This window comes from Xenopus laevis, chromosome 3S (assembly GCF_017654675.1).
Source record: "Xenopus laevis strain J_2021 chromosome 3S, Xenopus_laevis_v10.1, whole genome shotgun sequence".
NCBI lineage: Eukaryota > Metazoa > Chordata > Amphibia > Anura > Pipidae > Xenopus > Xenopus laevis.
In genome coordinates, this window is record NC_054376.1 from 22,119,533 (window position 1) to 22,144,450 (window position 24,918).

General features: G+C 40.4%; 1 protein-coding gene across 3 annotated transcripts in view; it reads right to left on the bottom strand.

Annotated features, from left to right (window-relative positions):
- vps41.S (VPS41, HOPS complex subunit S homeolog) overlaps positions 1 to 24,918 on the bottom strand; it is a 57,826-nt gene that overhangs the window by 20,431 nt on the left and 12,477 nt on the right. For 2 of the 3 annotated variants that reach the window (XM_041588079.1, XM_041588078.1), the window contains 12 exons: positions 19,945 to 20,007; positions 17,509 to 17,574; positions 16,221 to 16,340; positions 15,624 to 15,770; positions 13,542 to 13,608; positions 11,157 to 11,245; positions 7,704 to 7,833; positions 6,096 to 6,211; positions 5,929 to 5,985; positions 3,322 to 3,383; positions 2,332 to 2,413; positions 625 to 717 (listed from right to left, as the gene is read on the bottom strand). In XM_041588079.1, coding sequence (XP_041444013.1) covers positions 625 to 717; positions 2,332 to 2,413; positions 3,322 to 3,383; positions 5,929 to 5,985; positions 6,096 to 6,211; positions 7,704 to 7,833; positions 11,157 to 11,245; positions 13,542 to 13,608; positions 15,624 to 15,770; positions 16,221 to 16,340; positions 17,509 to 17,574; positions 19,945 to 20,007 — 1,092 coding nt within the window. The remainder of the gene's footprint in view (positions 1 to 624; positions 718 to 2,331; positions 2,414 to 3,321; positions 3,384 to 5,928; positions 5,986 to 6,095; positions 6,212 to 7,703; positions 7,834 to 11,156; positions 11,246 to 13,541; positions 13,609 to 15,623; positions 15,771 to 16,220; positions 16,341 to 17,508; positions 17,575 to 19,944; positions 20,008 to 24,918) is intronic. The other variant, XM_018254527.2, reaches the window with a different exon arrangement.

The following is a 24,918-nucleotide window of genomic DNA, read 5'->3' on the forward strand; positions in this document are numbered from 1 at the left end:
GAAGTTCTATCCAGTGTAGGATTGGTAGTGGCGTTAAAATCCCCCATCATGCACAATGGATCAGGAGGGAGTGCAGCTATCTTTTGAAAAATGGTGTGTAAAACTTCTATAGAGAATGGAGGTGGAATATACACATTTACCAAAATCAATGCTTGGTTATTGATAAGACAATGCATTATTACATAACGGCCATAAAAGTCAATGTGGACCTGTATCAATTCAAATGCCAGTGATTTTTTGACCAAGACAGATACCCCCCTAGAATAACAGGAGAACGGTGCATGGTATACATGGCCAACCCAGAATTTCTTTAAGGCTAATAGCTTCTGACCTGTTAAATGGGTTTCCTGAAGCAGTACAATATCAGGTTTAAATTTATGGACATGGTTGAGAATTAAAGCTCTCTTAAACTTGGAGTTAAGTCCTCGTACATTCCAGGACAACAATTTAACTATCCCCTTTGTTGATTACCTTATAAAGCATTAGAACAGTCACTGCATATTCATAGTACTGTGCGGATTTGTTTAGAGTAGTTTTCAGAAAATTGTGAGAACTTTTTGATTTGATTTTGATGAATAACCCCCTAAAAATGTGTATGATATTGTTTTAAATTGAAACCAATACCTCATAATCTGTTTTCAAAAACTCATCCAAGATCATTTCATAGATTGCAGGTCTCAGTCGTAAATCTCCCCTGGGAAGATACTTGCTTATTGCCTGCAACACAGAAACAGGTTTCATTAACTCATTTTGTTTTAACACATTCAAGTTTTTTAAAAGAAAGAATACGGGAAATATACACATATGTGGTAGTCTTTAATTAATGGGCAAAATGAGGATTTGGGCAAAGAGGACACCAAAATAAATAAATAAACAATGATGTGTGACTGTGCTCTTGGAACAAAAAATCATCAAGTCAAATATTCCTTTGGAGAAAGTTACATAGTAGTCTCATCCCAGGGAACCCCCAGTTCAAGGGTTACCAATTATTTGAGAAATGTAAAAGGAATGAAATAGGATGAGACCCACTACTAATAAGGCAGTAGCCAAAGTAATTATAAAATTAAGAAATCTTTATTAGGACATGCATTAGCTTAGTGGTGGGTCTCTTCCTATTTAATTACTTTTAAATTTCCGAAAGAGGACACCACCCTGCCTTTTTGTTGCTTATAACATTTGAATCTGTGAGAAATGACAGGGCCTTTATTTTAATCAGTTCAGAGAGAGATACAATAGATCTGCCATACAAAGGCTTTCTTCCAGCATACTGGTGAAATACCATACAAAAGGGAGTGTGAGATCAGAATTGGCCTGGCTAACACTGAACTAAGCTTTCTAAGTACTCAAGGATGTATTCTATCAGGACCTGTGTCAATGTTTACATGAACTTATCTTAAACAAGTACCATATCCTAGGGCAGCCACGGACATATTGTTTGAGCCGGGCTATGTGTCCCTTTTTAAAGGGGAACTATTGTGAAAATGAAAATTTAACATAAGCTTCAGCATACTGAAATAAGAAGTTTTCTAAATACAATCAATTCATTATTCTGTACCATTTCTGAAATAACCAATAATCTACACTATCCCTGTTTCTGTTCATTCTTTCTTCTTGCAGGAGTTAGGCGTCAGATATTCGTTGACAGTTAGATCCAATATATTTTATAGGGGGGCTCCTTTTGCCTAGAAGATGTATTAGAGCTCACTCTATTAAAATCGCTAGACATCATGTCTCTCTACATGCAGGATTTGTGCAAAAGGCAGTTACTTTGTTAGCTTTTGTTTGCACTGGAATGAGTTATTTGCGTTAGCTCTTATTTATCTGCTAGGAAAGGAAGCCCCCTATGAGATATATTGGATCTAACTGTCCATGAATATCTGACACCCAACTTCTGCATACTGACAGAATGAAGAGAAACAGATGCAGAGAGAGGAATAGTGAAAATAAACTTGATCAACTTGCAGAAAAGATGCAGAATATTTAATTGATTTTATTTAGAAAGTTTCTTATTTCAGTATTATGAAGCTTATATTATATTTTCACGTCAGCCCTGTAGAGACCAGTGTATCTATGCCAGGGGGAGAGGCAGATGATAATCCACTTCCTTCTGCCCCAAATTCATTGTGCATTGACAGGCACAGCATTGGCCTGTTAATGTGACCTGTTAAGGGGACCTCTCAAAAAGAATAATTGCAATTCCTAATGAGGATTGCCTAGTAAATAAAGACATGCCAAGTATGAGCTGAAGAACATACTTTGTATATCTTTGTGTTTTATGTGTTGAAAGAGTTGAAAAACAATATCAAATGCAATGTGTTACAACTACATTACCTTGAGTTGCCCTATTTTCTTGAACCGATAGACTTCATCTTCCCAGAGTTTCATATTTTTGCCCAGAATTTTTTGACATTTTCTGAAAGAAGAAAAAAAAAAAATATCCTGTAAAATAATATATGTGTTAGATTTAAGTGTATATCCTCCATCTTGTAGCAAAATATACTGCCTTAAAGGTAAATTTCTTCTACTTTTGTGTTAGTTTAAAAAAATAAATAAAAAGGTGATACAGGGGATTACAGGATCAGGGAAAAAAAATTGCAGAATATTTAAGAAATTAAGGTATCACCGTTACTGAACATGGGAAAGACTTCCAACAAGATTAATGGGATAATGCAGTAAAAAGCACTACGTTTGCCTTGGGGCAGTAACCCATAGCAACCAACCAGCAGATAGAAATTACTAGTCACCTGTTTAAAAGTAAGCATCTTATCGGTTGCCATGTGTTACTGCTCCTGGTCAAACTTAGGGCCTTATATTACATATAGGGATTAGTCTTTTATATTCACGTCTTGTTGTTTCCATTAGCCAAATACAAAAGCTAATTGTGGCCAAAGTCAACTAGCTGAAAAAACAAGCAATAAGGGTTAAACATGGCTTAGCCATGGCCAAGATACTTTTACCGCAACAAAACATTACCTAATTGGTACCAAAAGGAACATTTTCCCATTTATGGGAAATTTGGCCTCAGACTAATCGAGCATGCAGATGCCTAGATAAATAAAATTACATCAGCCAGAGTTCAACAACTGCAAAGGTGCTGGAATCCTGGGAAAAAAAACACTACAATTGCACTTCAAGTTGCACTTTGCTCACTGAACTTGCAGTAAATAAGCCCAACGGACTATCACAATACAAGTGAGTGAGTACAAGTGTTGAACATGTGATAGTGGGCAGTTGGGTCCTCTCTAAGCAATGGTAGTTCATAGTGGGTATTCCCACTTCTAGAAAACAAGCTTCTAGTTAAACCAAGGCAAGTACTGTTACCTCGCAGCCATGTCATAATCTCTTTTTTCCACCAAATGGGTTATGTAAGATAATCCAATATCCTAAAAAAACAAAATACAAACAACCACAAACAGATAATGATAAAAGAGGAATAAAATCATGTATATACATTCTACTAACAGATCTCAGCAAATCCCACAACTCAACTCCTGCTATAGCCAGCATGGCACAACAAGGTAACCATCTCCAGTCTACCATAGACCAAATCATGAGGGTTACAAGTACCATACAGTATTTGCCCCTGATGTTTCCTTCAACATTTTGTCCCTGTTGATTTATCAATCTGTGTGCTGCTGAAACTATTTTGTTTACTCCCTTGCATAATAGAACGCATTTCAGTGAAGGGGTGCTGCGTTGGGCGAAGACGTCATCAGAGCCTTGCTGTGGTCCTCTCTTGTAGAAAAGGCTAGGCCTTGCTATGATCTAGTCATTGGCCTGGAGCTGAATAATCAGATCAGCTCTATTGAGCCAAGCATGCAGATGGCCAAATAAGGCAAAGATCTGCTTGTTTGGTATATTTATGTCAGTGGCCAATTTTATTAGAATTATCCCAGGTTTACTGACCCTTAAAGGGATACTGTCATGGGAAAAACATTTTTTTTCTTCAAAATTAATCAGCTAATAGTGCTGCTCCAGCAGAATTCTGCACTGAAATCCATTTCTCAAAAGAGCAAACAGATTTTTTTATATTCAAATTTGAAATCTGACATGGGGCTAGACATATTGTCAATTTCCCAGCTGCCCCAAGTCATGTGACTTGTGCTCTGATAAACTTCAATCACTCTTTACTGCTGTACTGCAAGTTTGAGTGATATCTCTCCCCTCCCTTTTCCCCCCAAGCAGCCAAACAAAAGAACAATGTGAAGGTAACCAGATAACAGCTCCCTAACACAAGATAACAGCTGCCTGGTAGATCTAAGAACAACACTCAATAGTAAAAACCCATGTCTCACTGAGACACATTCAGTTACATTGAGAAGGAAAAACAGCAGCCTGCCAGAAAGCATTTCTCTCCTAAAGTGCAGGCACAAGTCACATGACATGGGGCAGCTGGGAATTTGACAAAATGTCTAGCCCCATGTCAGATTTCAAAATTGAATATAAAAAAATCTGTTTGCTCTTTTAAAAAATGGATTTCAGTGCAGAATTCTGCTGGAGTAGCACTATTAACTGATGCGTTTTGAAAAAAACATGTTTTCCGGTGACAGGATCCCTTTAACAACCAACTGACATGTAGCATTTAAGATAAATTTTGGTTACAGTGGTAATTACATATGTCAGTGCTGTCCAACTGGCGGCCCATGGCCCCCCCCCTTGTGTGACTCTCCATTGAAGTCTGGCTTTTGTGACTGCTTAGTTTTGTGTAAAATTAAGTACAAATACTGAGGTTAACGGGCCCCTGCATTGTTCACACTCTCAGATTAAGGCTGTAAAAGAACTGCATTGTTCACTCCTGTAATTCCCTTGTATTGTTCACAGTTGTAATTCCCTTTGTATTGTTCACACCTTTAAATACCTGCATTGATCACACCTCAGACTGTCAGTGACCACACTGTCTATCTGTTCACAACTCAGACAGACTGTAGGAGAAGCACTGGCACTTTGTCACTGTACATAGTACAGTATGTACTATTCATCTTAGAGTGGTCCTGGTCAGTTACTTGCATGGTCCTGATCGGTTTCCCTGTCTCCTGCCCTGCTTTGCCCGTGCCCAACCCTAATCTGCAGCAAAAGAAAAGGGGTGCTTCAGAATATCAATATACAAATAAATGTGAATTGCTCACCGAGTAGATCAAGTGGTCCAGGTGCACCAGCCCCAGAGCCTCAGCTTCAGGCAGCGGCAAACCAGTATATGCAAAAACAAAAGCAGGGCTATCCGGCACTCAAAAGAATCCACAGGGCCAAAAAAGTAAAACAAAAACTGTATTTATTAATTAAAGTTAAAAATATCACATCTCCAAAGGCCCTACGCGTTTCATAACCAAAAGGGTACTCAGTCATGGGTCCATGGATTCCTTTGAGTGCCGGATAGCCCTGCTTTTCTTTTTGCATATACCCACCCCTACTCTGCCTGCATTGCCCTACACTGTGTGTGCCCTGCTCTGCCTGTGCTAAGCTGCCTGTGTGTGCCATACGGTGCCTGCCCTATGCTGCAAGTGTGTGTTCTACGCTGCCTGTCCTATGCTGCCTGTCCTATGCTGCCTGTCCCATGCTGCCTGTCCCATGCTGCCTGTTTGTGCCATACTCCGCCTGTGTACACTACTCTGCATGCTCTGTCTCTGTGCGCCATACTCTTCCTATGGGTGTGGTTTAAAACAGGGAGTGGTCAACTGTGGCTTCCATTATCAGCCCTCCACCAAATAGGTCAGAAAAATTTCAGCCCTCTGTACCACAGAAGTTGGTCAGCACTGACAAATGTAATTCCTGACAATTCTAAAACCATTTAATATACAAATTCTCAGTTTGCATGACAAAATATATTTCCTGTGAATTCTGTCCCTGTTGCCTTTCTGTTCTTCTTTATATATGGTATTCTGCATATACAAGATGAGAGCAAAGAGAAATAATGTAATTTGTGTAACTTACCAATACATCATGCCTCTTAATGTTCTTCTGACTAATTTCTGCTGCCATAAGAGCTTCCTAAATGTGAGAAGGAAAAGGAATAATGTAATCTCCTTCTTAAAAAAGGAAAAAACTAAACAAAATGTCAATCTCAAGATGACACAGTAGTTAGGAAATAGGTCTCATACCTCATATTTCTTTCTAGTCAACAGCCAGTCAATATGATCATCTTGGTCTCGTTCTTTTGCCACAACAACATCTCTTGGACTGATAATATAGAATAAAGATTCTCCTTCTGAGTATTCTAAAGATAAATGTAAAAGTATTTTTATCAGGGGACTACGTACAAAACAGAATTCATAATGAGAATCCTGTATTCTCTTTAGTATGTGAATATTCCAGAATGGTTTGGTGACAATGACATGGTCAGTAAGAATTATGGGAAGACATTACAGTTGTGTTCATAAGTTTACATACAGAATCTGTAAAGGTGTGGACAATTTTATAAGTAAACATGAGTGATCAGACAAAATACATTTCTTTTATTTTGATGTGCTTTAAATTAAACTATTAGGCATCAAAGAATAATCACTCATGTCTTCCACAAATGGCTAACATTTTACAAATTTTGCCAGGAGTATGTAAACTTATGAGCCCAATGGCAGGACTAATGGGGCAGAATGCTTGCTTAGTCACAGATTAAATTTGTCAATTACATGTTAAATTAATCAATTAATTAATTAATTAATCAAGAGACTTTTTGGGGCATATTTACTACAGGGTGAAAACTTAAATTTGGAGTATTCTCACCGTAAATTAAAATTCCCCACAATTTCTCTTGGTACTGGAATATGACAAGATGCTAGAACCAAGAGAACCACTTAAAGAGACAGTAACACCAAAAATTAAATTCTTTTAAAGTAATGAAAATATAATGTACTGTTGTGCTGCACTGGTAAAACTGGTGTGATTGCTTCAGAAACTCTACTATAGTTTATATAAGATGCTGTGTCATGGGGGCAGCCATTCAAAGCTGAAAAAGGAGAAAAGGCACAGGGTATAAAGTAGAAAACAGATTAGCTCTGAAGTATACAATGGGATTCTTCAGAATTTATCTGTTACCGACTGCCACTATGTATCCTGTGCTTGAATGGCTGCCCCATGGCTACACAGCAGCTTGTTTATATAACCTCTAGTAGTGTTTCATAAGCAAACACACCGATTTTAAAAGAGCAGGCACTTTTGCATCTTATTATCTATGTCACCTCCTCCATAAATTCTCTAGTGAATTTTCCCCACTACAGTTGTATTGCCTGTACAATATTCACAGAGAATTTATGCCACAAAAAAAGGCAAAAGCAAACTTACAATTTCTAGTAAATATGTGAATATACACCTGACAAACTGAATTTTGGTGGAGTTAGAAGAAGAGAAGGTTCACAATAAAAGGTTGAACTTGATGGACGTGTGTCTTTTTTCAACCTAACTAACTATGTTACAATATAGTAAATGTGTTAATACGATTGAGGTTCTCTGGCCTGTCATAACTGTTGCATAAATAAGACCATGAAAAGAATAGTAGAGAGAGGGCATGAAGAACATGCAAACAGTAGCCAGCATTTTGGCATTTAGACAACTCCCCATATTTTAGATGTATTATGTTTTGGGTAAAAAGTTCTTACATTTTAAAAACATCTTGAACATGAAACAAAAAAAATGGAAATATGTCCATGTGGGAGATACATAAAACAAGAATAACTTGTTGACGGGTATTTCTGGGGCTATATGTTCCTCACCCAAACGATAATCACGACACTCGTTTTCCTGAAAGCCTCTGACTGTTATGGCATCTGAAGAAATCTCCTCACTTGAGTCTGGATGTGCCTGAATAATATCAAGACGTGGTCTCGCACACAACATTGTCTCCTGGGAAATTTTAAAAAGAAATATCAGCAATTAAACAGGACGACTTCCTCATACAATTCAACCAGAATATACATTATAAGCCTTAAATTGAATTAAGTAACATGGTTTTTCTTAGATTCCAAAATGACCCAGAATAGAAGCATATGCTAACCACACATAGAACAAAAACAAACAGAGCATTATTTTAGGTTCATTGTGTTTTGGGTTATATTTCTTGGCTTGGTTGACAAGAACATATGAGTGTTTCAATGAGAAAATCTGCATTTACAACAAAACATTCTTTATATCTGCTTGTTTTGCAAATTTGCAAAATTCAGTCATCCAAATAATGGGTCTAGTTTGGCTGATCTGCATATTTAGCCCGGAGGCATTGGACCTGACAAGGCCAGATGCATAGGGGCAAATTTACTTACCTTCGAAGTTGCGCCAGCATTGGCTTTGCTGCACTTCGCCAGGTGTAGATTCGCCAGGGCTGCACAAATTCACGAAGAGCCGAAGTTGCGCACAAGTTATGATCAGCGAAGTTACGCTAGCGATCAGAAATTTGCATACGGCGTGCAGTTAAAGTACATTGGCCGTATATGCAGCAGAAAACACATTACACTACACAAGGCCAGGGAACCTTAAAGGAATAGTTCAGTGTGAAAAGAAAAAACTGGGTAAATAGATAGGCTGTGCAAAATAAAGAATGTTTCTAATATAGTTAGTTAGCCAAAAATGTAATGTATAAAGGCTGGAGTGACTGGATGTCTAATAAAACAGCCAGAATCCAACTTCCTGCTTTTCAGCTCTATAACTCTGAGTTAGTCAGTGACTTGAAGGGGGGCCACATGGTACATTTCTGTTCAGTGAGTTTGTAATTGATCCTCAGCATTCAGCTCAGATTCAAAAGCAACAGATATGACCCATGTGGCCCCCCCTCAAGTCTCTGATTGGTTACTGCCTGGTAACCAGGGTAACCAGTCAGTGTAAACCAAGAGAGCTGAAAAGCAGGAAGTACTGTTCTGACTGACATAATATACAGCAAATCACTCCAGCCTTTATACATTACATTTTTGGCTAACTAACTATATTAGAAACATTTTTTATTTTGCACAGCCTATCTATTTACCCAGTTTTTATTTTTACACTGAACAATTCCTTTAATAAATGTATTCTAATGCCCTACTCTTGTGCCCACAGTATAGTTTAGGTGCCATATGTTATCAAATGTAGGGGGGGAAGGAGGGTACCCTAAAAAAAAATTTCTTTTTCAGCCTAACACCCTTAAAAAAGTAAAAGACCCAGCGTTTTTTGGGACTTCTTTATTGCACCTCGCCTGGTCTGAGGTGGCGAAGTAAAGTCTGGCGCAACAGGTAATGTTCACAAAAATACGCAACTTAGTGAATTAGCATAGTTACGTCCCTTCGCCAGAGCGCAACTTCGCCTGGCGTAAGGGTGCGAACTAGCACTAGAGTAGGTCCACTTCGCTAGTGAATTTACGCCAGTACCCGTTAGTAAATCGGCGAAGTGGCAAAATGACGTTACGCTGCCGAATTTTCATTAGCCCTTAAGTAAATTTGCCCCAAAGTGTCAAGAGAGCTCAGAACACTGATGTAATTGCGCCGTGCACGTGAAGTCATTGCGCCATGGGCATGATGTCATCTATCTGAAAACGGCGAGGAAATTCAAAATAAAAGGAATGCCAAGATGTGGGTTCAATGCCCAAAATAAGTTGCACTTCTTGAAATTCCTGGGTGCTTTATAATTATAAATGTACTGATTCTCTGACTTTTGACCTTCTACCTTGTACCTGACCACCACCAATTGCTGCCTGCCTTTGGACTTTCTGCCTGAATCTTGACCATGATGCTATGTTAACCCTTTGGATACCATGTATTGGACTTTGGTCTAGACTTCTCCTCTAACTGGCCCATGAGGGGGTTACTTATTAAAGAGCGAACGCCAAAAACTTTTCAATATAAAATAGGATTTTTAGTGAATAAAAAAACCTCAAACTTTTCAGGATTTTAATTATACCCCTAGGATGGAAAAAGTCTGAATCAGAAAATCTGGCATCTCAGACCTGCCTAGGTTGTATAGAAGTCAATGGGAGAAGTCACGAAGATATTCTGATCTGTGCTGGGTTTTGTGCAAAAATCCGAAGATTTCGTGGTTTTTGGGTCGAAAATCCTAACAACTCAGACAATTCAAATTTTGGACAATTTTTCACGATTTTTTTCCCGCACTGGAATTTTTTGCCAAAATGTATTGATAATTAAGGGGAAATAACCAGTGTCGATGTGGTTGTGGTATATTTCAGAAAATGAGGTATTTTCAGATTTTGATACATCACCCCCCCCCCCATAGTTTGATTTTGTACAATGACGGATATCTAAATGCGCCCAGTCAGATATTACTGGGGGTTGGGGACTATTTTTGTCTAATACATTAGCCGACCAGTTTGCAAATCAGTGAAGATAGGCCAAAGCAACATATATTTTTTTAGTTGGACCAATGGAATACTCTCCTTGCACCCACAGAACAAAAAAAGCAATGAGTGACTCTGTCTTTATGAAAAGAGTGCTACATACAACAGGGAAAGGAGGTGGGCGCCTGGGTGGAAGCAAATGTCTCCTGACATGCCCCTACCTAGTGTGTCTTTCGAAAAAACACCAGGCAAGTATGCTGGGGCATGCAAAACATTAAAGAGTCCACAAAATGAGCAAACTCTCTGTGCTGTGGTAAGGGACTCTAAAGGTGTGATTTTGTCGTCCTTTGTACTGGTTTCTAGAACTCGATAAATGCGGCCACTTGTATGGTTGACTCGTAGGCCTGATGTAGTCTCTAAGACCTAACATAAGCAAAAAGGAGTGCTTTATATTTACATCCATATAGTAGAAACTGATTAATCCAAATCTATTGGGTATAATTAACTAAAACTTGATTGTATTTGTCTTGTGTTATGCTGGCACCACACAGGCAGATCATGTTGGTCGACCTGGATAGGCAGGATGTATTTGCTGGTGAAATATACTGGTTAATGTCTTTGGGAAACGATCAGAATGGGGCAGATAATTGAAACAATTGATATAAAACTTTAGTATCTCAGTTTGGCCAATCACACAGATGAATTGATTTGCTTGTTAACAACAAAGCACAGGCTTGGCATACTACTCGTTTTATACAGATGACCGACAAATAGAAAAAACAGAACTTTGAAATAAAATATAAAGATGCTATAAAGTGGATAAGGTGCACATGTTTTCAGTCTCCTTGCATTCTGCATGGAGATTTTCTACAACCACACTGCTGCAACAAAATAAATAGTTGGAAATGGTTACCGACTTATCTTTCACAAAGAAGAGCATGACAAACTGGTCACAGAGAGGGGCTATTCCACTTATGTAGTATTCATTATCAAACTGGGTAACTGGAAGAAACAAAACAATACGATTAACAGCTCATAAAAACAACATAAAACATTTTGAATTCCCACTATAACCCATTAAAAACTATAATGTCCTTCAGTTCAGTGTAAAAATAAAAACTGGGTAAATAGATAGGCTTTGCAAAATAAAAACTGTTTCTAATTTAGTTAGTTAGCCAAAAATGTAATATAATGTAATAGCCAGAACACAACTTCCTGCTTTTCAGTCAGTGACTATAAGGGGGACCCACATGGGACATAACAGTTCAGTGAGTTTGCAATTGATCCTCAGCATTCAACTTATATTAAAAAGCAACAATTATGCCCCATGTGGCCCCCTCAAGTCATTGATTGGTTACTGTCTGGTAACCAATCCGTGGAAACAAAGAGAGCTGCAATCCAGTCACTCCAGCCTTTCAACATTACATTTTGGCTAACTATATTAAAAGCATTTTTTATTTTGCACAGCCTATTTACCCAATTTTTATACTGAACGATTGCTTTGATTATGTTATATCAAGTACCGTATATACTCGAGTATAAGCCGAGTTTTTCAGCACCCAAAATAAGTTGAAAAATTCTACCTCGGCTTATATTCGAGTCAGCTGATCGTCGCGATGTGCCCCTGAAGATAGCTTCTGACCTGCATCTGTGGCTAGAACTTCTTGCTGTCCAGGATGCTTGGCGCGTGAAAACTATGGGGCTTGTGAGCTGTGGGATACTGCAGGGCACTCGGCAGCTTGCGCACTTCCTAATTCGAGTGATTTCCTGATTTCGAGTAGCCAATGAAAATTTGGAAGCGCGCCCCCTAATCCAATCAGATGCTCAGGGTGTGTATTGCCTGAGGATGCTGCCTGCATGTGTGCTGCGGACGCTGTCACGTGCTATTGGCTGCACTCACTGTGCCTGCAGGCTGCACGTTAATTGTACGTTTCAGGCAGGAGGCAGCCAACATAGGTAGACCTGACATGCGCATTCTATTAGGTGCGGCTTCGTTTCTAGCACATTTTGGATCTGGAAGCGATCATGGGTATCTTCTCTTCTTCGCATCAGTTCAGCAGGCACCATCAGCTTAGCAGTGGCACTGGCACTCACTGTCCACTGGCACATGATCCTAACCGAGGACTTTACTGAACCCCTTGTTGCAGCATTAATAGTGTGTCACTGTTAATAGGGTGGGGATTAACAGACAAAAAGTTGCAAGGTGATATTATGCATTTAAGTTAACTTTTATTATGTTATAAAATTGACAGTAGATGCTGCATTTCTCACCATAGACTTATACTTGAGTCAATAAGTTTTCCCAGTTTTTGTAGGTAAAATTAGGTATCTCGGCTTATAGGTAACCATAGAGTTGGAAATGTAAAGGTGTGTTTCCTCTTGCATTTAGCTATATTCTATATTCATTAATTGTGCTCAGGGGCCTAATTTTTAAAGAGTAGACATGGTGAAAAGAGAAAACGTTCAAGTTTTTGCCCAGTAATGCACTTTTTCCAGAATTACAATATTATTGCATTTATTACACTTAGCAGCAATCAGCAGCATCAGCAAGGCATGCAAAGGGAACCTTGACTTTACTCTAATAAGTGCAAAGGTAGTAATGATGCTAGACGCTACAGTTCTAAGGTGCAAGCGCTTTCTGCATATCTCATTAATTGCAGAAGCATATTTTGCTAATTTCACTGCACCCCCCTCCCAATGATGGTCTTCAATATTTTTGGGTTAAATGTTTTTCTAGAATTCAAATAAATATACAAGGTTTATTTATAATATTATAATATATATGTATTCTATTTAATTTAATACAAGAAAAAATATGTACCCCACACACTGTGTATTTAAAGTGGTAGGGAACACTATAAAAGAAAGCAACTTGTATTTACTTTATTACAACTGAAATAATCTTGTCTGTCAAGTTTGTTTGTTTTTTAATGAATATTTAATACCATACAAAGCGGACACGCTCATTACAAGATAAAAGTATAAAAGTGGGTCTGATGATCTCAGGAATCTAATGACAAACATTTGTTATATTGTTAAATAAACAAACCTCTTTCCAAATTTCATTTGGAGAACCTGGGCTAAAACAGATTTCAGAACACAGACATGTAAAAGCCTTGCTGTCTGATGCTGATAAAGTGCTAAAGTATTTTAGAAGTACAGATATATATCATAACACCCAGAGAAAATTGCATGATGCTTTGTGTAAGCAAAGTTTAGATTAATGATCTGTTGTCCTACAGCGGAAGGCAGTGGCAATTTACATTCATCATTACATCAAGTTAGTGTATAATCATACCTATTTCAACATAACGGCTTGGCAAATCCCTTAATTCGCTGGCATGTCTCTCTTTTACAGAACAAACCTAAAAAAGATAACCATAAGGATTATGAACAGCAAGATATTTACAGAATAGAGAGAAAAACATTTAAATATAAACCATAAATGCATATGTAGTTACATAGCAAAGTCTGGACAAATGCAATTTGCCACTCAATTTGCCTGCCATGATAGTTTTTTATTTTTACAATTCTTTTTATTATGCAACAATGTCAAAGAGGCTGTGTTACATACATAAGAGATAACAATCGTTTACATGTTGCTGAAATTGTTTTAGTAAAAACATTTTAAATAAAAGAAAACAAGTGTCTTCATTTCCTATGAACCTTCACAAGAGGGCGGTGTACACTACAAAAAATAAACTATAAATCCAACTTCATTGTTCACATGCATTAGATTGCTACTTCACAATATTTATTAGTACCTTTCAGGTTGTTTTTCAGAGTAGTGGGAGGGTACCCACACAGGGTGAGCCCACATCTGGGTCTACATCTACCCACAGGTCCCATACTTTATTACATTTCTCTGGGCATACCCTTCTCCTGCAAGTAAGTTTGTATAATGGTATAGATTTTGCCTGCCATGATAGGTACATGCTAAGGAAGTAGCTCCCAAACTTTGTGTCTTGCCACACCGTGGGGACTTGGAACACTGGTGCTGGTGGTGTGTGTGTGGGGGGGGGGGCAGTTTGAATGGCAAACAGGGTAAGATTCTGGGAGAATTTTTACTTGTTCCTGAAACACTGGTGTACACCAGTATGGCCACCATAATGTGCCAATAATCTTGCAAAACTTTGTTTTGTATATCATTGGTTCATGTACGGCAAGCTTAAAAGAAAAGGAAAGCTACCAAAGCAATTTATTGCCAATAGATTAGCCATAATAGTGCAAGCTATAACACTATATTTATACTGCAGAATGTTTTACCATACCTGAGTAAACAGCTGTAGAAGCTCTCTCTGTTTGTTTAGGATAGCAGCTGCCATATTAGCTTGGTGTGACATCACTTCCTGCCTACTCATGGCTCTGGGCTCAGATTACAGCAGGGAAGGGAGGATGGAGGGGGGAATAAGGGAGGGAGAGAGGAGCAAACTGAGCATACTCAAGCCCTAGCCCGGAAGATTTATGCTGAAAACAGGAAGTCTGATACAGATGCCCAGGTGTACACGACAGAAGGAAAGAAATGCAGTGTTTCTTTTGACAGAGGACTCTGAGCAGCATTACTTTGAGGGTTTACTAGTATATTTATATATAGACCTTTCTGATAAAGCTTACTTAATTTTAGCCTTTCCATCTCCTTTAAAGGATAAGTAAACCTTAAATATAAGTAAATGTAAAATTGATGAGGGTGATATTCTAAGCACTTTTGTAATTGACATTCATTATTTATTTTCTTTTTATTCCAAGATATTAAGGGATATATGAATGAACCACCTGCTGGTCATTTTCTGACCACCAAGTAGTCAAGTAAGTTGTCAGGAGAAAGAAAGAGGCTTATCTGATGTTCTTCTGCTTGGGGAAAAAAATTAAACACAAAACAAAAACTGTGGTACCGTGTTAGCCAGTAGAAAAAATAACAAATAAAAAAACAAACAAATACAAAAAGTATTGTATAATTGATACCTACATTGGCTAACAATAAAAATACATTGCAAGCTTTCGGAGCACCAAGGCCCCTTCGTCAGGCATTGACTTAAACAGCAATTTGGCAGGTTTTAGTTGGCGAATAGTCGAATTTGCCAGGGCCAGGGTATAATAAATCCCAAAAATCGAATTGGAATTTTTAGAAAGAACTCAAATCAAATTTGAATTCCCTAGTCAAATTTGACAGTTTTGACTATAAAAAAAATGTGAAAATTCTAATTTTCAATTCGACCCTTGATAAATCTACCCCATAGTTTCTAAAGTCCCTGAAAAAGTCTTGAATACAGACAATTCTTTTCCACCCTCCATGGACTCTCAGATGTGTCTAGAACTACATACAGCCATAGAGTCCAGATGTAAACATTGTACTAATGCAGCGACAACTAAAAATGTGTACCTTGACAGATTTGCCCCATCCAATTACAAGGGTTAGGTTATCTTTCCAGAAGAGACTGCAGGGATACATGTCTGGACGAAGGCTTTTGTCATCTCTGGGAATATTGGTAATCCTTTGCTTTGTGGTTATGTCCAATATTTTGACACCCTAAAATGGATATTGAAAGCTGTAAACCTTATTTTGGTCACACACACACAAAATTCAGTGATTAAGCACATAGTAAATAGCGTATATCAAACTTAAACCCCAGTTGGGCAACTCACTATATCTGTGTAGAAGATTGTTTTAGAAATCACTTGCTTTAGTACTCCGTTTTTCTTGCATTAGCCATAGGGGTTACGTTAATTCATGGCCCTCCACATATTGAATTAAACACATACATATTTTGAAATACACCATAACACCAATAAATGATTTCATTGTAGCTACAGGATAAAGAGGGGTAATCTATAAATGTATATAGTTTCAGCTTAGTTGGTGTTTAAAGGGATACTGTCATGGGAAAAAATATTTTTTTCAAAATGAATCAGTTAATAGTGCTGCTCCAGCAGAATTCTGCACTGAACTCCATTTCTCAAAAGAGCAAAAAAATATTACCATATTATTGGCCCAAGCAATGAGATTCCCTCTCCATTTTATATTGGTTATGTTGCCTTCCCCTTCATGTAAAACAGATGTTTTCCATCGATTTAACCAGTTTCTATCATACAACAGCAGCTGTAAGAAAAACAATGACAGGAAATACTTTTTTAAACTAAAAATTTGGTGAATATTCAAATCTGAAAATATTTGAAAGCGCGGGACTTATTTGGACTTTTACCAAAAGGGAATTAAAGGTCTCAATTATGAAGACAGATTGGATGAGTAGGGTTTATGATAGAGGATATGATCACGAAGTATACAGATAAAAGGGGACTATATAATAAGTGTTTCCTTGCTTTAGTCACAAGTAGGTGCTTCTAGAAGATATAAGGGCCTTCCTTCAGATTAGAAGAAATTTTAAGATTTGATAAATGTTTTTACAGTGAGAGCTACGAAGTTGCGGAATTTGTTCCCTGAAGTGATTGTACTGGCAGATACATATAATTGCTTCAAGAAGGGGTTGGATGGCTTTTTAGCAAGAGTCAAGGTCACTGAATATAGCTCTTTATACAAAGTTGATCAAGGGACTGGTCTGATCGCCACGTTGGACAGAAAGAAATATTGACCTCCTTTAAAGCAAACTGAAAAGGCTTCAGATGGGGGTTTTCCTCCTTCCTCTAGATCAACTGGATCCATTGGACAGAAATAAATATTGCCCCCCCATCTAAGGAGAACTAAACCCCCCATTAATCAAAAATCTCCATCCCCTTTCGTCCATTGGCCCCCCCCTCACTGCTTTCTCCCTTCCAGTGGAAAAAGTATCCCCATCATGTACCTATGCAGAGTGGCGCAGTGGAGATCTTCGGCGCCATCTTCTGTATCTTCGGATACTCTTCTTTTCCTTCAGGAATCTTCTGAGCTTTCCACGCATGCACAGTAGGCATGAATACCAGAATGGTCCCAACTGTGCATGCGCGAAAAAGCTCTGTTCGACGCTCACTTCCGCGAGGAACCAGATGAAACAGAAGATGGTGTCAATGGAGGTAAGGGATGGGGATTTTTGATTAACGGGGGGTTTAGTTCTCCTTTAAAGCAAACTAAAGAGGCTTCAGATAGGGATTTCCTCCTTCATCTGGATCAACTGGATCAGTTAGACAGGTTTCATTTCACCAAACGGTTGAACTCGATCGGTTCACATTTCCCACCTCTACATACTGTACAATAGCTCACATGCATATTATCAAATAGGTTTGGGCACTCCAAAGTATGTATCATTTGTTAAAACACATCTCCCATGTTGTACCTTATTTCCACCTGTTACAAACTGCTTACAGTTGGATTTTCCAAACAGAGGGTGAACAGCAACAATCTACAAGTAGAAAAGAAAAAGAAATTATTCAGTGTATAAATATAAAAAGCAACAAACATGTGGATGGAGCTTGAACCCCCCAAAATTCTAATTAGAACCTTAATAAATCTGCCCCATAAAACACATTTTCCCAAGAAGTGATATTTTATCTTTTGTTTGTCACCGAGTCACAAAAATACAGAGGAACAGGAAAGTAACCAGAAAAATATTTAGTTAAAAGTATATGTATATACTAAATATGTAATAATAAAAATAACTAGAGGGTGTCGTTTCTGAAGAAACCACAAGATGTTGGCTTTGAAACGCAAGAGGTGTTGGGGCCAGTCGCCCCTGGTTTAAAAAGAATCTGGTTTAAAACGGTCAAAATTGAAGCAGATCAAATTGTACCATTAAAATCAATCCAAAAAACCTGATTGGCTGTTTTTGGCTCCACCCACTTTTAAAATTTGAACCCCAGTCCCGACTGTGCCAAGTTTGATGTCCCTGCCATTAACTGTGAAAGAATGGCAGCAACTTATATATTGACATTGATTAGCAATAGGTAACATTTGATTGGCTGTTTTAAGCTCCACCCAGTTTTCCGAATTTTAACCCCAGTCACCCAGTCATGGTCTGTACCAAGTTTGGGGCCTCTGGCTTTAAAACTGTGAGAATGGCAGTATTTGAAACTTTTACATTGAAGTCAATAGGTAAAATCTGATTGGCTGTTATTGGCTCCGCCCACTTTTCCTAAATTTTGACCACAGTCACCCAGTGAGTAATTGTGCTGAGTTTGGGACACTTGGCATGGACGCCATAATAATAGCAGCAATTTGGCGTTTTTCATTAAGGTCAATGGCTGAAGTCCGATTGGCTGTTGTTGCCCCGCCCCCTTTTTTTCCTAATTCTGAACCAGAGTCACCAAGTGACTAACACTTTAAGGTTTCGGAATCATGACATTTAACCTGTAAAAATGGCAGCAGTTTTATGTTTTTCTCTTGAAAATCAATGAATGACATTTGATTGGTTGTTGGTGGCTCCACCCACTTTTCCTAACTTTGAAGTGCAAACACCCAGTGAGCACATTTGTGATATTCGAGGTCCATGACATCAATAACGTGCAAATGGCAGCAATTTTAATTTTTCCCATTGAAATCATCAAAGAAATCTGATTGGTTGTTTTTGGCTCCACCCACTTTTCCAGATTTTGATCCCGGTCCTCCAGTGACCAACTGTGCCAAGTTTGAGGACCCTCCCATGAACAATCTAAGAGCGGCGACAGTTTTATCTTTTCCCATTGAAACAAATGGCTAATATTTGATTGGCTGCGGTAGACTCTGCCCACTTTTCCAAATTTTAACCCCAGTGACCCATGGTGCCAAGTTTTGGGTCTCTGGCTTTAACACTGTGGGAATGACAGTGTTTGACATTTTCTCATTGAAGTCAATATGGAAAATCTGATTGGCTGTTTGTTGCTCCGCCCACTTTTTGGAGTCCCCAAAATGTGACAGAACTTTTCAGGTTGACCCCATGACTAAGTGACCCAAGTTTGGTGAGTGTAACTTTAATGCTGTACGAGTGGCAAAAGTTTCAAATTTCCCAATGAAAGTCTATGGGAAAAAATGGGGTCTTTGGGGGGCCGCCACACGGCCACGGAGGGTGGGATTGCTTAACAGAGCACAAGCAATCTATTCGGGTATGAGCCGAACAAGTGTGCAAAGTTTCATAATTGTACTCCTAAAACTCTGGGAGGAGTAGCGTTTAGAAAATTGCTAAAATTTCATTGGCTGTTGGTAGCTCCGCCCACTTTGGGGTGCCCCCCCAAAATAAATATTTTTATTCGGGGTGGCACCAACAAGATGCGGTCCGAGTTTGGGGAGTGTCGCTTCAAAACTGTACGAGCGGCAGCGATTTGAAAATTTTCCCTGTCAAAGTCGATACGAAAAACGGCGTCTTCGGTGGTCCGCCGCACGGGCGCAGTGGGTGGGATTGCTTACTAAAGCACAAGCAACGTACTTTGCTATAAGGCGAATAGGTGTGGAAAGTTTGGCGCTTGTACCCCTAAAACTGTAGGAGGAGTAGCGTTTAGAAAACCGGGGGGCGCTAATAATAATAAGAAGAAGAAGAACGAGCTGAACTAGTAGAACAGTATGTTGGCTTCTTCAAAGCCAACATAATAATAAATAATGGCAAGCAACATTTTATAAATATCACTAGCTATATATTCTGTACATACTGATACACTTATAAACAAAAGTTGCCTGCTTTAGAAGGATAAACACTGCCTAAGTTACTAAGCCTGCCATTTTATTTGTGCATAAGAGTAACACTAAAAATCCAGTTAATGAGCAGGTCAGCTCATCAAAAAATAAAAGTAGGAAGCACACTCACTTTAATCGGGCAGTCAAAAATTTCATGCAGCCCTTCTCTGGAGTAAAGTCCAAACACCTGCACCTGTACGAACAAAACATCACATGCTTTTTAGATTTTTATATGTAAAAACAAACATTTATATCAAATTGTAAAAAATATGTACCATTGCTACTATTTTACTTTTCAGCATTTCAGTGCATAAAACTGCAGCACTTTTTCAATCACTTTGTGTAATGGAAACTTCAACTCTCACCCAAGATGGCGTCCAAGATGGCAACCTTCTGCTCCACCACATGGCTCCTGCCGGGCGCTTTCCTGTGACATCAGCGCCTTCTCCATCTAGGATTGGTCGCCGGCGACGGAACGGACGCCGGCGTCAGAATCGGGCGCCGGCGTCAGGACGTCAGCGTGGGGACGCTGGCGTCAGCGTCTGACGCCACCGCGTCAGCGTCTGACGCCAGCGCGTCAATATTTTGGCGCCAAGACTTGGACTATTTAAACCCCATTTCCCCTGTCTTCATTGCCCAATTATAGGTTCCTTTGACTAGTGTTCCTGGGTGTGACTTCTATTCTGATTATTCGTGTATTGACCTTTGCCTGTTTTTCGTATCTCCATTGTCTGCCGCCTGAATTGATCTTTTGCCTGTACCTTGACTACTCTTCTGGATAAACCCTTTTGTACCTCGAACCCGGTTGTGTCTCCTCTTTGGTCCACTACTATTACTGCTGCGCCTTCGGGCCCATTACAGTATAATTGGGCCATGGACCCTTCGGAGGAGGCCCAAGCACCTCTTGATGTCGGAGGGGCTATTCGTGGGTTGGCTTCTCGTATGAAGACTTATGAAGCTCAACAATCCCATTTTGGCCAGGCCCTCGAGGCGATTCTGGAGAAGTTGACTGCTCTGTCTCCCGTGGTTCCGCCGGTTGTGCCTGCTCCGGCCATACCTATTCCGCTCCAGGTTTCTGAGCCTCGTATTCCTGCTCCACCTCTCTTCAGTGGTGATCCTGAAGCGTGCAGAGGCTTTATTAACCAATGCGAGATTCAGTTTGCCCTGCTTCCTGGTCAGTTCGTTTCTGAACGTGCAAAGGTGGGTTATATAATCACTCGTCTGCAGGGAAAAGCTTTGGAGTGGGCATCACCCTTTTGGGAAAAGGAGGATCCGCTGATTGACAACGCCAGGGCGTTTGTCCAAGAGCTTCGCACCGTGTTTGATGCTCCAGGTCGTGCCACTGCATCCTCCGCTAGGCTTTTTCAACTGCAGCAAGGTGTTCGCTCTGTCTCCGAGTATGCCATTGAATTTCGCACCCTGGTGGCGGAGACTTCTTGGAACAACGACGGTTACCATGCTGCCTTTTACAATGGTCTAGCCATGCGGATTAAGAATGATCTGGTGTCCCGTGAAATTCCCCCCAGATGGGAGGACCTGGTCGCTTTGGCAGTGAAAGTGGATACTCGCCAGCGAGAATTCCAGGTCGAATTAGACCGTGAACGCTCTAAAAGAAGTTCCCGATTTCAGCCTATCCTGGCTCCCCGCTTCCAGAGACCGTTACTCTACGACCCTGCTTACACCTCGTCCTCTCCAACCCCCGCGACGTCTGCTTCTTCCTCTTCATTACCAGCAGAGGAACCGATGCAGATCGGACGGGCCCGTCTTTCCGAACAGGAGAAGAATCGGAGAAGGGCGGCGGGGTTATGTCTCTATTGCGGGGGCAAAGCTCACTTTGCTCTGGAATGCCCAGTGAAGCCGGGAAACGCCAAAGCCTAGGTAAGTTTGGGGAGACTTACCTGGGTGGGATTTGTCGCTCTCCCCATTCTTCTGCTCAACGTTTCCTCCTCCCAGTGCAGATCCAGTTTGGTTCCAAAGAGATCTCTTCTCAGGCCTTTCTTGATTCCGGTGCCGCAGGAAATTTTATGGACCGTGTGTTCGCTGCAACCCACTCCATTCCTCTCCAATCCTTGGCGATTCCGCTTCGAGTCCTGGCAATCGATGATCGGCCCTTATCTTCTGCGACCATCTCACAGTCCACTCAAGAACTCTCTTTCAAGGTGGGCTCTTTGCATCTGGAAAGACTGTCTTTTCTTCTTATTGATTGCCCCTCCACTCCGGTTGTTTTAGGTCTACCTTGGTTATGTCTCCACAATCCTGTTATCGATTGGTCCTCTACTCAAGTTTCCAGGTGGAGTCCATTTTGTGTACGGAACTGTTTACCTGCTGCTCCTGTCGTCAAAATTTCTTCTGTGTCTTCAAATTCTTCTCTTCCCTCCGTATATCAAGCATTTGCCGATGTCTTTAATAAAAATTCTGCCGAAAACCTTCCACCTCATCGTCCATACGACTGTCCAATTGAACTTTTATCCGGCTCCATGCCTCCTCGCGGCCGCACCTATCCACTTTCTCCCTCGGAGACTTCTGCAATGAAATCCTATATCCAGGAGAATCTGCAGAAAGGATTTATTCGTCCTTCCATCTCCCCTGCAGGAGCGGGGTTCTTCTTTGTTGAAAAGAAAGATGGTAGTTTGCGGCCCTGCATTGATTACAGAGGACTTAACAAGATCACCATTAAAAACAGGTACCCTCTTCCTCTCATTTCTGAACTGTTCGATCAACTTAGGGGTGCCAGTCTCTTCACTAAATTGGATCTTCGTGGGGCCTATAACCTCATTCGGATTCGTGAAGGGGACGAATGGAAGACCGCTTTTAATACTCGTGATGGTCATTATGAGTACCTAGTCATGCCTTTTGGTCTCTGCAATGCCCCTGCGGTCTTCCAGGAATTCGTTAATGACATTTTTCGAGATTTATTGGGGCAGTGTGTGGTCGTCTATTTGGATGATATTCTTATTTTTTCTAAAAACCTCCAGGAACATCGCAGCCAAGTACGTGAAGTACTATCCAGACTGAGGAAAAACAACCTTTACGCCAAGTTGGAAAAGTGCACCTTTGAAGTCTCTTCTATTCCTTTTCTTGGGTACATTATTTCTTCCCTAGGCTTCAAGATGGATCCGGCCAAGGTCTCTGCAATCCTGGACTGGCCTCTTCCTACCAGTGTTAAAGCTGTTCAAAGGTTTGTTGGCTTTGCCAATTACTATAGACAGTTCATTAAAAACTTCTCTTCCAGACTTTCTCCAATTCTTGCCCTGATCCGTGGTGGAAACAAACCTCAGCACTGGCCCCCTCAAGCTTTGGAAGCCTTCAAATCTCTCAAAGAAGCATTCTCCTCCGCTCCAGTCCTTAGACACCCCGAACCTCTTCAACCCTTTTTCATCGAAGTGGATGCCTCGGACGTCGGTGCTGGTGCAGTGTTATCCCAGAGATCTTCTTCTGACGGTAAACTTCATCCATGTGCCTTCTTTTCCAAAAAATTTTCTTCCCCCGAACAGAACTATGACGTTGGCAACCGGGAGCTTCTTGCTGTTAAGCTGGCCCTGGAAGAGTGGAGACACTTATTAGAGGGCTCTTCGGTCCCGGTAACGATCTTTACTGACCACAAAAATCTCGAATTTATCCAGTCTCTCAAACGCCTCAATCCCCGGCAAGCCAGGTGGGCACTTTTCTTTTCTCGTTTTAATTTTGTTATTACTTTTCGCCCTGGGTCCAGGAACAGGAAGGCCGACGCATTATCCAGAAGCTTTATTCCTGAAGACTCTTGCTCCAAAGATCCTGAACCTGTTGTTCCTTCCTCCAAGATCATCGCAGCTTTGTTTCCTTCCTGCGCTTCTCAGTTACTCTCCGCTCAAGCTTCTGCTCCTGAAGAGACTCCCCTGGGTTTAGCTTTTGTTCCTCCAGAGTTTCGTCCTGCCATCTTGTCCCACTCCCACAATTCTAAACAGGCTGGTCATCCTGGGATTAAAAAGACTACCGAACTTTTGTCTCGTTTGGTCTGGTGGCCATCTTTAAGGAAAGACGTTAAAGACTTTGTTTCATCATGTTCCACCTGTGCCGTTTCTAAGTCTGGACATTCCCCCCCTAAGGGTTTTTTGTTGCCTCTACCCATTCCTTCTAGACCTTGGACTCATATTTCCATGGACTTTATTGTCGATCTTCCAAATTCTTCCGGCCACACTGTCATCTGGGTGGTGATTGACAGATTTAGTAAGATGGCTCATTTCACTCCCCTCCGCAAACTGCCATCTGCCCCGGAACTTTCTGAACTCTTCATTAAACATATTTTTCGTCTCCATGGTTTTCCTGCTGAAATTGTGTCTGATCGTGGTCCTCAGTTTGTGTCTAAATTTTGGAGGTCTCTGTGTAAAGCTTTGAACATTTCTCTTCAATTTTCTTCCGCTTACCATCCTCAATCCAATGGGGCCGCCGAACGTGTCAACCAAGCATTGGAACAGTTCCTACGTTGTCACGTGTCCCTGTGTCAGGATGACTGGTCAGACCTTCTTCCATGGGCGGAATTTGCCCACAACAATTCCCTGCATTCTTCTTCCCAGAAGTCTCCTTTTTTCTGTGTTTTTGGTTTAAACCCTTTGGCATTTCCTCAGGACCTCCTACTCACCAACGTGCCTGCCGCCAATGATCAAGCAGCTCATATGATGGCCATCTGGCAGGCTACTGCCGCTAATTTGGAAAAGAGTACTTCTTCCCAGAAGAAATTTGCCGATAAAAAGAGGATTGCTTCTCCAACATACTCTCTTGGTGACAAGGTTTTGTTGTCTACTCGTAATATTCGTCTCAAGATTCCCTCTCCTAAACTTGGTCCCAAGTTCATCGGTCCCTTTCCCATCATCGAGGTCATCAATCCTGTGGCTGTCCGTCTTCTTCTTCCACCCGAAATGAGGATCCCTAATGTGTTTCATGTGTCTCTTCTTAAACCTGCAGTCTCCTCTCCCTCTTCTTCTTCCACAGCTCCTGTTGTCGTCAATGATTCTTTGGAGTTCGAAGTCAATCGAATCTTGGATTCCCGCATTTCCAGGGGTACTCTCCAATATCTCATTGAATGGAAGGGTTTCGGTCCTGAGGAGTGCTCCTGGGTAAAGAACTC